Source organism: Bos grunniens, chromosome 15 (assembly GCF_055505025.1).
Source record: "Bos grunniens cultivar Pamir isolate PY7600 chromosome 15, Bosgru_T2T1.0, whole genome shotgun sequence".
Taxonomy (NCBI): domain Eukaryota; kingdom Metazoa; phylum Chordata; class Mammalia; order Artiodactyla; family Bovidae; genus Bos; species Bos grunniens.
In genome coordinates, this window is record NC_141179.1 from 74049225 (window position 1) to 74062744 (window position 13520).

The 13520-nt window shown below is 37.8% G+C and overlaps 1 protein-coding gene across 11 annotated transcripts in view; it reads left to right on the plus strand.

The window, feature by feature from the left end:
• TTC17 (tetratricopeptide repeat domain 17) overlaps positions 1-13520 on the plus strand; it is a 129863-nt gene that overhangs the window by 31225 nt on the left and 85118 nt on the right. For 10 of the 11 annotated variants that reach the window (XR_015142306.1, XM_086341194.1, XM_086341196.1 and 7 more), the window contains exons 3-11: positions 43-212; positions 860-971; positions 1203-1334; positions 6537-6646; positions 7173-7317; positions 7750-7889; positions 9332-9492; positions 11050-11162; positions 12964-13110. Coding sequence is in view for 10 of the 11 variants with exons in the window: in XM_086341194.1 (XP_086197320.1) it covers positions 43-212; positions 860-971; positions 1203-1334; positions 6537-6646; positions 7173-7317; positions 7750-7889; positions 9332-9492; positions 11050-11162; positions 12964-13110 (1230 nt within the window). In the remaining variant the exon portion in view is untranslated. Of the gene's footprint in view, positions 1-42; positions 213-859; positions 972-1202; positions 1335-2055; positions 2162-6536; positions 6647-7172; positions 7318-7749; positions 7890-9331; positions 9493-11049; positions 11163-12963; positions 13111-13520 lie in introns of those variants that run through there. The other variant, XM_086341202.1, reaches the window with a different exon arrangement.

Genomic DNA, 13520 nt, shown 5'->3' on the forward strand with positions numbered 1-13520 from the left:
ATATTAGAAAAATCCAGCAAGTTCTTATTTTCTTCTCAACAGAAGCAATTAGTTGCTCAAAAAATTCACATAGAAGAGAATGAGGACAGAGATACAGGACTTGAACAGAGACATAATAAAGAGGATCCGGACTGCATCAAAGCCAAGGTGCCCTTAGGGGACCTAGATCTATATGATGGCACATACATAACTTTGGAGAGCAAAGATATCAGGTAAAAAAAATTCTCTTTCCAAAAATAAAAGTACTTCTTCCTGAACAGATGTTTCTCAATTCTAAATTATTTCTCTAATTTGAAAAAGCTTCAATAACTGATGACTATTCAAATTTGAAAGTTCAAAATATATACTATGTATAGAATTTTTACAAATCAATTAAAAATATTTATCATCACAGTAGAAAATTGAACAGTTTATGGTAAAAAGTACAAATGGCCCATAAACACATGGAAAAAAATATTTCTTGGTAATGATCAAGTAAGTACATGCTAAAACATATTTTTCATCAAATTGGAAAAAAATATTTAAAAATCAGTAACTGGTAAAATATGGGAAAAGTGTATACAGAAGTGTAAATTGGTTTAACATTTCTAGAAAGAGTTTAGCATGTCTTATTAGCTGTAAAGTCTACAGTCTTAACAGTCTGTGACTTACCTATTGTTTTCTGTTTAACTCTTGATTTATCTCCTTTAAGTTGAACTCTCAAACTAGTTTATTCCAACAGCAACTATATGAAAAAGGTATGCATGTTGACTAATATTGATTGTAAAGTAAGATGCTTTGAGAATATGATTTAATTAGGGAAAAACTTGGCATTTCTTCACTTTTCATTCATTCATTACTCCTTGCCTCTTGATTGTAGCCCTGAAGATTATATAGACACAGAATCTCCTGTCCCTCCAGACCCTGAGCAACCTGATTGTACTAAAATTCTAGAACTTCCATATAGTATACATGCTTTTCAGCACTTGCGAGTAAGTAGAGAAATTTGGGGGGGCCTCGTTTTCATTTTTTTCTTTGATCTCTGGCTTAGACATGCTCTTTCTTTTCTTTCTTTTCTCCTTCCAAACAGCTTTTTGTTTTAACAGACATCTCCTACTTTTAAAATTCCTTCAGAATAAACACTCTTAAGATACCGAATTGTAATCTTTTATGACTTATAATCTCCTTTTTCTTTTCTTTTTTTTCAATTGTTTCTTCTTCAGGGTGTACAAGAGAGAGTTAATCTTTCTGCACCGCTACTACCTAAAGAAGATCCAATCTTCACGTATTTATCTAAACGATTAGGAAGGAGTATAGATGACATAGGCCACCTCATTCATGAAGGCCTGCAGAAGGTAAGTCATCAGTGACTAAAGAGCCCAGAGACTGTGAACAGAAGGTACTTTTCTCTCAGAAAATACCTCCCTAGCTTGTTTTTGTCTAGAGAGTGATTTTAAATCCTGATCACAGTCATATAAACTGTGCAGTTCAAAGTTAGGCAGAAGCATTGACAATCCAGTCCCCTTTACCAGGGTGAGATGCTACAAAGTTCTATTTGAACTAATTCTTGAAAAAAACAAATTATAAACTAATATAAGCAATAGGGCTTATAGGCTAGATTATATATTTTGAGTGTGAAAGAAAATGTAACATTAGCATCTTTGATATATAACTACACATAGTAAATACATAGATTATCACTGTTCTCTGAACAGGAAAAAAATCACCACAAACAATAAAATCTTCATGTAATTTCTTTTAAAGAAGCATCTACTTTAAAAAAAAGGAATGCAGAATTATGTAACAGGACCCAAAAATTTAAATGTATCATTGAGGATAGCATGTGGGAATTTAGAAATAGTTTTTACTCTTCTCTGTGCCTAAGGAGATTCATAAAATGCAGGCTAGTTTCTATGCAGTGGTATTAAGTAAAATGTGTAGTTGTAATATTTATATACAGTGTACTCAAATACATATATTTTTATACTGTTTATACCCAAATATATGTTTATTCAAATACTTTATATAAGATTATTGTTGTAGCTAAGTTACTTTCTTCATCTTGTTTTTCTGAAGGTAATGTAAAATACCGCATCCCCAGAATTGATGAATAATAAGGGAAAACTGGCCTAGGATTTAAAATATCCTTCACAGAATTGTTAGTTGAAAGTAGATCATAGTGGTAAGTGCTCTATAACAAATTAAAATAGAGGGTTTATTGGGTGGCTACTTTAGATTAAGCAGGTGGGGTTATCCTCTCTGGAAAGATGAAATTTAAGCTGATACTTGAATGACAAGAAGAAACCAAAAGTCAGAGATCAAGGAAGAGCATTCTAGGCTGAGGCAACAGCCCCAAAGCCGTAATGAGCTTGATAGTGTATCAGTCAGCTCAGGCCGCCATCACAGAATACCGCAGACTGGGCGGCTTCAGCACCCGAACTCTCAAAGTTCTGGAGGCTGGAAAGCCCAAGATCATGTTGTTGGCTGATTCAGTCCATGGTGAGGACTCTTCCTGGCCTGTAGATGGCCTCTTTCTGGCTGTGGTGTCAGGTGGCTTCTCTGTGTGTACTTTGGGGAGGAGTGGGTGCGAGAGGGAGAGAGAGAGAGAGAGAAATCTTCCTCTTAGAAAGGCACTGGCCCTATTGGATTTTAAACCTTTGTCTTCAGAGGCCTTATCTTCAATATAGTCACACGGGGGTTACAGCATCTGTATATGAATGGTGAGAGAGACGCATTAAGTCTGTAACAGGTGTTATAAATTAAATTCAGGTCAGTATGGCTGGAGCCTGGTGAGCGAAGGGGAGGGTGATAGGGAATGAAGCCAGAGAAGGTGGCCAGGGCCAGATTATCTCAAGCTCTGAAAGCCAAGGTTAGGACTTTGAATTTTATTCCAGGTGTGCTGAGAAGCTGAAGCAGAGAAGGGACATAATTTAATTAGTGTTTTTAAAAATTACACTCTAACTTGTATGGAGAAATGACTCAAGGAGGCCAGAACTGGAAATAGACCGGTTAGAGGGTTAGTGCAGTAATTCAAGAGGGAGGTGAAGATGGTTTGGACAAGAATGGTTAGTAGTGGAAGTGAAAGGACTTAAACTATTTCAGAAGATGTTTAGAAGCTGCTTAATCAGATGTGGAGAATGAGAGAAAAAGAAGTCAAGGATAATTGCTTAATTTTTGACGTGAGCAACCTGAGGAGGAGCTGGTTTGGGGTGGAAGAAGATTAAGTCAGGTTAAACTGAAATACTTTTTGAGTCTAGAACTCCAGTAGAGGTCAGAGCTGGGTTTAGAGATAGAGAATAATTGTTAAACAGGGAGAATTTGTAGCCATGGGATTGGGTAAGGTCATCTGGAGCAGAGTGAAGTTGGAGAAGAGGTCCTGGGTCCTCCTATGTTTTCTGTCAAGCAGAGGGGGAGGAGGGGCCAGTAGAAGAAGCCCAAAAGGATGTTCAGAAGAATGTGGTATCTAAGAGCCAGGCAGAAAAAAAGTGTTCAATAGAGAAAGAATAATTAATAGTGACATTCCAGCATTTCTAGCTTTGGCAGGAGATTTTATAAGAAATCTTACTGAAAGATTTTTCTTTAAAGATTTATTTTTCTCTTCCAATATGATGTACTCTGTTTATCATGATGTTTTTAGTAGTTCATGTTGCATTTTTAATTTATCATTTTGTCCCAATTCACAATGTAAGTTTTAAAAACAGATTAAAAACCATTTGTTGATTTAAAAAGAAACTTTCTCAAAAGGCTACTAAAAGAGAGACTGAAGCCTAAGTCATAAATCAGTTGTGAAAGAACATAGCATCTGCTCTTTCGAGAACCTATCAGTTCAGTTCAGTTGCTCAGTCGTGTACGACTCTTTGCGACCCCGTGGACTGTAGCACGCCAGGCCTCCCTGTCCATCACCAGCTCCTAGAGTTCACTCAAACTCATGTCCATCGAGTCGGTGATGCCATCCAGCCATCTCATCCTCTGTTGTCCCCTTCTCCTCCTGCCCCCAGTCTCTCCCAGCATCAGAGACTTTTCCAATGAGTCAACTCTTCACATGAGGTGGCCAGAGTACTGGAGTTTCAGCTTTAGCATCATTCCTTCCAAAGAAATTCCAGGGCTGATTTCCTTCAGAATGGACTGGTTGGCTCTCCTTGCAGTCCAAGGGACTCTCAAGAGTCTTCTCCAACACCACAGTTCAAAAGCATCAATTCTAAGGCAGTCAGCCTTCACCTTTCAGGCTGACTTGGGTAGGAGGGGAGGAGGCAGTCCTGGGTGGCCCCAAAAGTCAAAAGTGGGACCAGCCAAGTATAGACCTCAGTTCATGACAACAGGAGACTTTCTTCTAACTGTCAGAGCTGTCTTGGAATGGAGTAGAGACAGCACCGAGCACTTTGAGGACAGTGAGGCCGCAGAAGGATGGCAGGAACAGAGTTTGGGATTACAAGACGTAGGGTCATGTGCTAATGTTGCCCTTTCTGGGCTGTGGAATCTCGGGAGCCTCAGTTTCCTCACCTGCAAAATGGGAGGAGTACTAATGGAGCAAGGGTCCGTTAAATGAATTCGGCCCTCAGCACAACCTTTGCTGTTTTGTGTATTTGCTTGTTTGTTGTCCACGGGGCCTCCCTGATGACACAGCGGTAAAGAATCTGCCTGCAATGCAAGAAACGCAACATACGTGAGTTCAAACCCTGGGTTGGGAAGATCTTCTAGAGGAGAAAATGGCAACACTCCAGTATTCTTGACTGAAAAATCCCAGAGAAAGAGAAGCCTGGTGGGCTACAGTCCAGAGGGTCACAAAAAGTTGAATGCAACTGAGCATTGAGCATAGCATTCCTTAACCAGTTGTAGTTAATGCTAAAATCTTTCATTGCTTTACTCAAAAATCATAATTTTTCCTTGAAGATAGAATACTTAATGGATGATTAAAGCAGAATTATACTGGTTTTAATCTTAAAAATACCTTTTAAAAATAAAATAACTGGTCCTTTTTAAAAAAACAGACTACATAAAAATCTATAAAAGAGAAAGTTAAACTTATAATTTAAAGTCAGAGATAATTACTGTTTTATAATATTTTGGAGGGTTTTTTTTTTAGTTTAACATATTTTTATAGCTAAACCTCTTTTTTTATGGTTGATGGTTGTGCTAAGTCTCTGTTTCTGCGCGTGAGCTTTGTCTCTTTGTGGTGGGCAGGGGCTGCTCTCTGGCTGCAGCGTGCAGGCTTCTCACTGTGGTGGCGTCTCTTTTTGCAGAGTGTGGCCTCTAGGGCACGCAGGCTCAGTAGTCGTGGCTCCCTGGCTTAGTTGCCCTGCAAGTGGAATCTTCCCGGACCAGGGACTGAACCCACATCCCCTGCATTGGCAGGTGGATTCTTATCCACCAGGCCACGAGGGAAGTTCTTTAGTTAAAAATTGTCCTCAAGGATAAATTTTTAATCATGAAGTTTGGGGGTAAAAGTAATCACATTTTTTAAGGTTTTATACATACAGGTTGTTAAATTGTTTTGTACCACACCCCCCCCCAGAAATGCTCTACTAACCTACAGTTAATATACACTGTAGCCAATAGTGAATACTGGCATTCTTTTTAATCTTTGCCAATTTTTAAAAGAAAAACTTGCATCTTTTAGATTATTTTTTGTAGTTAAGTTTTGTATTTTTTTCACCTGCTAAGTAGCCATTGTTTCATATTTTTGAATTGTCCATGTTTTGGGCCCATATTCTCTTGGCTTTTTGTCTCTCTGTTTAGATTTTTTTATGAGCTATCTGTTTATTCAAGATATCAAATGTTGGCTGTCATATGTTTTTTCTGTTTTATCTTAAATTTTATGACTTTTTTCATTCTGAGTTTGTAATTTCTTACTTGGGTTTAAACTACATTGATTTTTTGACACAGTTCAGTTTAGTGTTTTGACCTCTCTGTGGTTGAAATCAGAGTATGTTCAGGGATAAAAAATCGAAGCCACAAAAGGAGAAAACCTGTCTGCTATCTGAACTTCTGTTTAACTTGACTAAATAATATACTTATTAATATATAGTAGACATTTTTAGCAATGTGAAGATCTGAATGAGTTTCTGATCACACTGAGAAAATGACAACTAAAAATACATCTTTCACAAAAGCATTGTATTTGCTTACATACATACCTTCATTCGGATGTTTAAATAGGAAACTTTACAGTATGTTAATTTCAGGAATTTCATGTTAGAACAACTAGCATTTCTAAGTAGGCTAGATTCTAACTTCTGAAGTCCTGAAATAGGGCCCAAGGTGTGGCCACTTGGTGAGATTGTCGGCTTTATTTCCCTCTTGGAATGATAGCCTAGGGTTGGACAGTCTCTCTGTCTAGACCACACCTTAGTATACTTGTTCAACTAATAATCAGAAACCTCTTTTGATACAGGTAGTTTATTTGTACTTTGTCCTCTGCTTTGTCACTACTATGTAAGTCTTGATCTTTACCAGTTTCAGGCGAGATAGAGTGGTAAAGGTGCTCATTTTGAGCATTCTGAGTTGAAGAAACTATCTTGAGTTATATTTGGTTGTTATTTTATTTGTTTGATTTCTAGAACTCTTCCTCGTGGGTACTGTATAACATGGCTTCATTTTACTGGAGAATAAAGAATGAGCCATATCAAGTAGTGGAATGTGCTATGCGAGCTCTTCACTTCTCATCCAGGTAGGATTCCTGTCCTTCTGGACCTGTTGATTTTCCACATAACTCAGGACTGTTAAAATATATATATTTAAAAAAAAAAAAAAGGAGAAGCATTGTATGTACTTACTTTCTCCTCAATCCCTGTTCCAAGAAATTAGTCCAGTCAAAAATGTCAAAGAGTTCAAAGCGATAATGGCATAACACACTTCTGACGTGTTATGCCCGCTGACTGACTTGGGACTTGGAAGTAAGGACCTAGGCTGGAGAAATTATCAAAAGTTAAATTTTTCTCAAAGCAAACGTCAGCCGTAAATACATTTTAAAATCATGAAATGTCTGCCAGCCTTGATTTTTGTTAAGCACCATCAATGATGTAAAATGAAACATTAGGATTTTCTTAAATTATTTTCCCCATCTGTAAGCAAACTCAAAATTGTTTTCCAAAGCTCAATAGCTTTGAATGTAATTTGCACCTGTCAGGTAGTTACAGATAACTGTGGAGCACAGGCTTCTCTCCTGATGTCTAATTACATCTCTCCTCTTGTAGGCACAATAAAGACATTGCCCTGGTCAACTTGGCGAACGTTCTGCACAGAGCACACTTCTCTGCTGATGCTGCTGTTGTGGTCCATGCAGCTCTGGACGACAGTGACTTCTTCACTAGCTATTACACTTTAGGAAACATATATGCAGTAAATACAACTTTTTTTTACATAAACCAATCCAATTGCTCTTTCCTTTTTTTTTCCCCCCTAGTAAAAGAAATATCCTTTTCCTTTCTTCTGTTCTGGACAAGGGAAAGGGGATAGAAATGAAGAAACTTAAGAGAAAAAAAAACTCAATAATGAATCATTAGTGTCCTAGCCTCTTGACAAAAAAGAATAATAAGTTGATAGGAATATTAAACTTCTTCAGAGTAGTCCTCTTAAGATAGCAGTTATTTGAGCTGAGCCATCCTGTACAGCATCGCTTCATGTTGTGGAGGTTTGGCCACTGATTGAAATAATGTTCACTGTATGAAATTTGGTGTGACCTCATAAATCGTAAGGACATTTGGACAGATACAGCCAGGCTAACATTTTTCCCTCCTGTGTTTGTGTATGTGTGTGTTTTTGTCTCTTTAGATGCTTGGGGAGTATAACCACTCAGTACTCTGTTACGACCATGCTTTACAGGCCAAACCTGGGTTTGAGCAAGCTATAAAGAGGAAGCATGCTGTCCTGTGTCAACAAAAACTCGAGCAGAAATTGGAAGCTCAACATAGGTAACTCGGAGGAAAAAATTTTACTGAAGCAAAAAAAAATTTTACTAAAGCACAATAGGATCATAGGTTAGACCTGTATAGGGTGAAATCAGTGTTACTTTGTTCATTAGAATTAAGAAAAACACCTTTTCACTACTACTAGTCCTGTCCTTTTTCTCCAAATCCAGGAGGCTTAGCACAAGTCAGTGGTTGTGTAAATGATTCTAGGTACTAGAGAATGTTTACAGTACATGCCATCATTTACAACTTTACAGTCTTGATCATCAGTTACTTGTATGAAGTCTGATGAAGGAGGGGGATGCTGCCAGATGTAACTCTATTGATTAGTAACTCTATTGATTACATTTTTATTTCCATGAATTAGACTGTCAGTAAACTCACTTGCACATGCTGTGTTCGATCTTTCTCCCCTTCGACTCCTAGGGTTGGGCTCTTATATTGGTTAAGTGATGTTGAGCGAGATTATTTGGCCCATGTTTTACAGAGTTGTGTAAGTCTCACAGTAGTGGGATTCTGTTGTACTTGGTCCTTGTACTTAATAACAAATGTACTGTATTTAATTCTATAAATAGTAAGACCCGTGAAGGAACTTCACATAATTCAGAAGTGAATGCTTCATCACTTACAGAATTTTGAGTCTGATTATTAGAGAATTCAGTGGACATTAGGATTTCATTGAATTTTCCATTTAATGGATAAATTTTCCATTTTCCAATCTGTTTAAAAGCCTGGTGTAGTAAAAAAGGAAAGAATGATAGCTTGTTTATGTCTGGCTTCTGTTATACCTGCTCAGAACTTGCCTTTGCTGAGCTTCTTCCAATATTATGCTCTTCTTACACAAGCTGTTCAGCCCTTAAATCTCCATATGTTAAGTGTAACAAGTAATCAGATGTTTGTGACTAAATATAATGAAGCTACTGATTTATTGCTATCAGCTGGTAGAGAATCTTCCTTTGCAAGCAGTTTCTGTGGTTTTCCCCCAAATCTGTAAACCAAGGAGCTCCAGTGCAAGAGCCTTTTTGTTAACCTTTTGTTTGGGTAGAATCAAATGAAAAGAAAAGAAAAGGAAGATTCTACAAAGGCTTTGAATGTCCATGGAACTAATCTTTGTGGAGAAAAACAGAGTTGTTAAATCTGTAGAGCTTTATAGAATATCACTCTGTATCTTTTTTGGCCCCTGCAAAGTCCACCACACCATTTAATGTCATTAATTGTTGTATTTATGAGAAGAATTTCACATGTCTTTTTACCACCCAAATATTAATAAAGCGGTAGCATTTATTTGGTCCCATGGTTCTTGAGACGGTGGTACAGTGGTTGTTTGCTAAAAGTCAAAATCTTGGAATTTTTGCTGAGAACCAGAAAATCTGTGTATTTAAGTGGGCTTAAACATTTACAGTTTTAAAGCTCTATAACTTTTTCTGGCATTAAAAAATGTTAAGATCCCTCCAGCGAACACTGAATGAGTTGAAGGAGTATCAAAAGCAACATGACCACTACCTGAGACAGCAGGAAATCCTAGAAAAACATAAGCTGATTCAGGAAGAGCAGATCCTAAGAAATATCATCCATGAGACACAGATGGCAAAAGAGGCACAATTAGGTAAGTCCTGATTCCAGATAATTTTTAAAGGGAGATTAGGAAGTTCACGTCTAGTGTGCTTCACTTTCATAACTTTCACGTAGCCACAAAGCAGTGTAAAACTGTGCTTATGATTTCCTTCGATCTGAAAATGAAATTATCACTGCAAGTGGACCAGCAGGCCTGGGAGCCAGTTTGATCCTCCTAGCTTTTTTATAATTCACATTTTAAAGTAAAAGCCAAATCTTTTGTATCCTAAGAGTCCAACAGTTTTTTGCCCTCTGTGGCCAACACTGATGCTTCTCTAACTTTAATATGCATGTCAGTCTCTTGGAAATCTTGTCAAAATGCTGATTTTGACTCAGTAGGTCTGAGGTGGGGCCTAAGATTCTTGTTTTTGTAACGAACTGCTATTTGCTGCTGCTGGTCTGAAAGCTCACTGTAAGCAACAGAGCCCTACAGCAAGTTAATGCAAGCCAGACACAGCCTGGGAAGAAAAATCCACACTTTTCAGCCAACACTGGCAGTAAGACTAAATGTTCTTTTTTTCTTCCATTAAAAACAAATGTTTTATTTTAGAAGAGTTTAGACTAGACTTTGTCTCAAGCAAAAAAAGTCATCAATGGATTACTTTCAGGGGATTCTGCCATCCTCCCCCAAATTACACACAGTGTTGTGTATATGCACAACTTCTTTTCTGTGAAGACGATATATAGCTCTTTGAGGGGGGTGCAGGGGAGGCACACCATGTAGATATGCAGATTCTTAGTTTCCTGACCAGGGATTGAACATGTGCCCCGTGCAGATGAAGCATGGAATCTTAACCACTAGACCACTGGGGAAGTCCCATTATGAGTATCTTTTACAGTCTGTGACCCCAAAACAGAACCACTGGTCTAAAGGAACTGGCATTGACAGCATATTAGTGATTTGGTTGTATCCAGAATGTTTCATTGATGATCAAACCCTGTGGGAGCAGATATGACAACTTGACACCAAAGAAAAATGAATAGAATCACTTATATTATATCCTTCTCCCTTGATAAGTAGAGGCTGTTACAGCCTCTTGGGGTTGCAAAGAATTGGACGTGACTGAGTGACTGAACAACCACATGACCATTTATAGTCCATTTTACAATTCACCTGACAAGTTTTCTTTACTATTTTGAGTATAAAGAGTATGTTTGATCCTTGGGATTACTTACTGCTCAGTCTGTACTAAAATGCAACCAGAGCTCTTATATATAAATTTGAAAAAGTTATGAAGTATATAAAGCAAATTGTCTCCAGAGAGATGGGCAAAGTCTTAAACAATTTACTCAGTAGATTTTACAATCTTAGAATTGCCAGAAGACACCTCAGTGATTATTTAGTGGCACCTTGTTTTATAGATGGAGAAATTGAGGCTTTAGAATGATTTAATGAACCATGAAGGCATTTTCCCCTGGATATGTACCCCTCCATGAGTACTCACCAGGCTCTGAAGAGTGCAGGGCTGATACTACGTGACTTAGACAAAGAAAACTGTGTTGGCATTGTTGATCTTTTCATCAGTTTTCATTTCCTTTTGTATCCCAGGAAATCATCAGATATGCCGTCTAGTCAACCAGCAGCATAGTTTACATTGCCAGTGGGACCAGCCTGTGCGCTACCATCGTGGTGATATCTTTGAAAACGTGGACTATGTCCAGGTCTTTTTCTTGGTCTCTTCTAGTTCTTATAAACGTTTGCATATCAAGAGTAATATTGCTCTCCCACCCCCAATTCCTTGTATATTTGAGCTCTAAAATGTGTGATTGTCATTTAAGATTTTGCGTATCTGTTATGTTTATAAAGTCAGATTTATAGAGAGTACTCAGTTACTTGATAAATGACATTTCTGTTTCCTAAAGCACTAGCTGTATTTGTCTTTTCATATGTGTTTAATTCCTGTCTTTACCATGAGAGCTAGAATTGGTCTGTGACACAAAGCCTTTACCTTTCCTTATAACTTGCTTTAGTAAGACCTCGAATTTACGATTTGGGAAAGAGTAGCCATGCTCTTCGCAGAAGTCATCAGTCCAGTTATGTTGCTTCAACCAAAGGCATTAACAAAATGATCTTACAACAAGAAAGGTTTATTAAGCACCATTGCTGTTTGCATGTTTTCTCTGTCTTCCTGTCTCTGTGTATGTCCACAGGTACATACACATATACGTACAGTCACACACGCACGTAACATCCCAGCCTGTCTAGTTGGGAAGAAATAATACATAATGATACCAAATAGCATGTAACTGATGCTGGTATAGATAGTAAGTACAACCAGAGTCCAGTTTTCATTCAAAAGGAGACTGGAAATAAAATAACATTTATTATATTCCTATAGAAAACCCATCATGTCCTTAATTATAGATACAGAAATTTCTAGTGAAAAGCATTTAAAATAATTAAGAGATCAGGACAGCTTCTGTAGAAAGACAGACCATGAAAAATTAGAATGCTTTAATCTGGAAAAAAAAAAAAGAAAAGAAAACCCAGACATTGGGAAAGAGTAAGAAGCAAAAATTAAGAGGTCATTTAGGAAGAGAAATAGTAGTAGAGGCCAGAAACTTACTGTGATTATTGTAGGCCAGCTCCTAGCAGTACCCCATGCTTAGTTTTTAGGAGTAGTAAAGGAAGAAGAGACTCACACTCTCTAAGACCGTAGCTCCCTGTCTTAAACCCAAGCATCTTAAGCGGAGAAGGGGAATATTTAGAAGTGAAATAGACTGAAACACAGTGTAACTTTTAGAAATCATAATGGTCTCAAGACCATTTGGAAGACTGCCATGCACTAGTGTAGCTTCCAGTATGATGTATTCACAAATTTCATCACCGCTATATAGGGGAAGACTGTATTCCTGTTCATCAAGGCATAGAGCTACGAAGTCGTAATATTCATTCCTTTTACGCATGTTGTTCCTACTCCATCCCATCTTAGTCCTACTCTCTTCTCTAACAAGGTTCCAGAAATACATAGGAAATACGGTATCTTGAGAGAATATCAAATATTGTTCTTTGGTTTGGGGGGAGGCTATACATATTTGAAATTGATTGTTCAGTAGTATTTAATGCCTAAGTGATGGGTATATTAAGCACACTAATTTTATAGAGTAGTTATCACTTTAGTCCAGACAGGGGAGAAGAATGAACCAAACCTCTTAATCAGCCATCATTAAACCTGTAAGAGACTAAATCATAGAAAGGAAGTAGAGGGAGAAGAAAACAGCCCACACTAGTGTTCTCCATCAGCGGCCTAGTTGAGTGAAAGTTGCTAGCTACATGTTATCTGGAGCGAGTACTATTGGGGCATGGTTCTGAAAATTAAAGATCCGATTGCTTTTTAGCTGACCTACTCTCTGATTTCCTTCTAATTTTGATTATTCAGTAACATTTTGGGTTTAAGTTAAATCTGAGTCACAACTGCTTTTCTGCTTTCAATTTGATTGAACTTTTCTTTTCATTTTCTAGTTTGGTGAGGATTCCTCAACCTCCAGTATGATGTCTGTGAACTTTGATGTTCAAGCAAATCAGAGTGATATCAGTGATTTGGTCAAGTCTTCTCCCGTGGCCCATTCTGTTCTCTGGATCTGGGGCAGGGACTCTGATGCGTATAGGGTAAGTTAGTAGAGGATGATAAAGGAGTTTTCTCAGACAGTATTTCTTAAAGGAGTGGCCTTCAACCCTGCTGGTTAATATGGCCCTGGTCAGCAAGAAGTTGTTAAGCTTAGATTAAATGGAAGGCCTGCTAGGTGGTAGATAAGTAGGACATAGGATCTGTCTCGATTTCTTGCCAGCCACATGGGGCACATAGACACCCTGATGTCAAATCAAAGCCCTAAGTAAAATTACCAGCCCTCATAAGTTTCTAAATGTGACCTCCATGTATGTTTGTATATATTTCATGTATTCAGTCAGCACCCTTTTACTGAGCTCACAACTATATACCAGGTTCCTTGCTCTGCTGGAGCTCACATTGTAGCAGAAGATACAGAAAATAAACAAGTAAATGAATATGTATTTCCAAG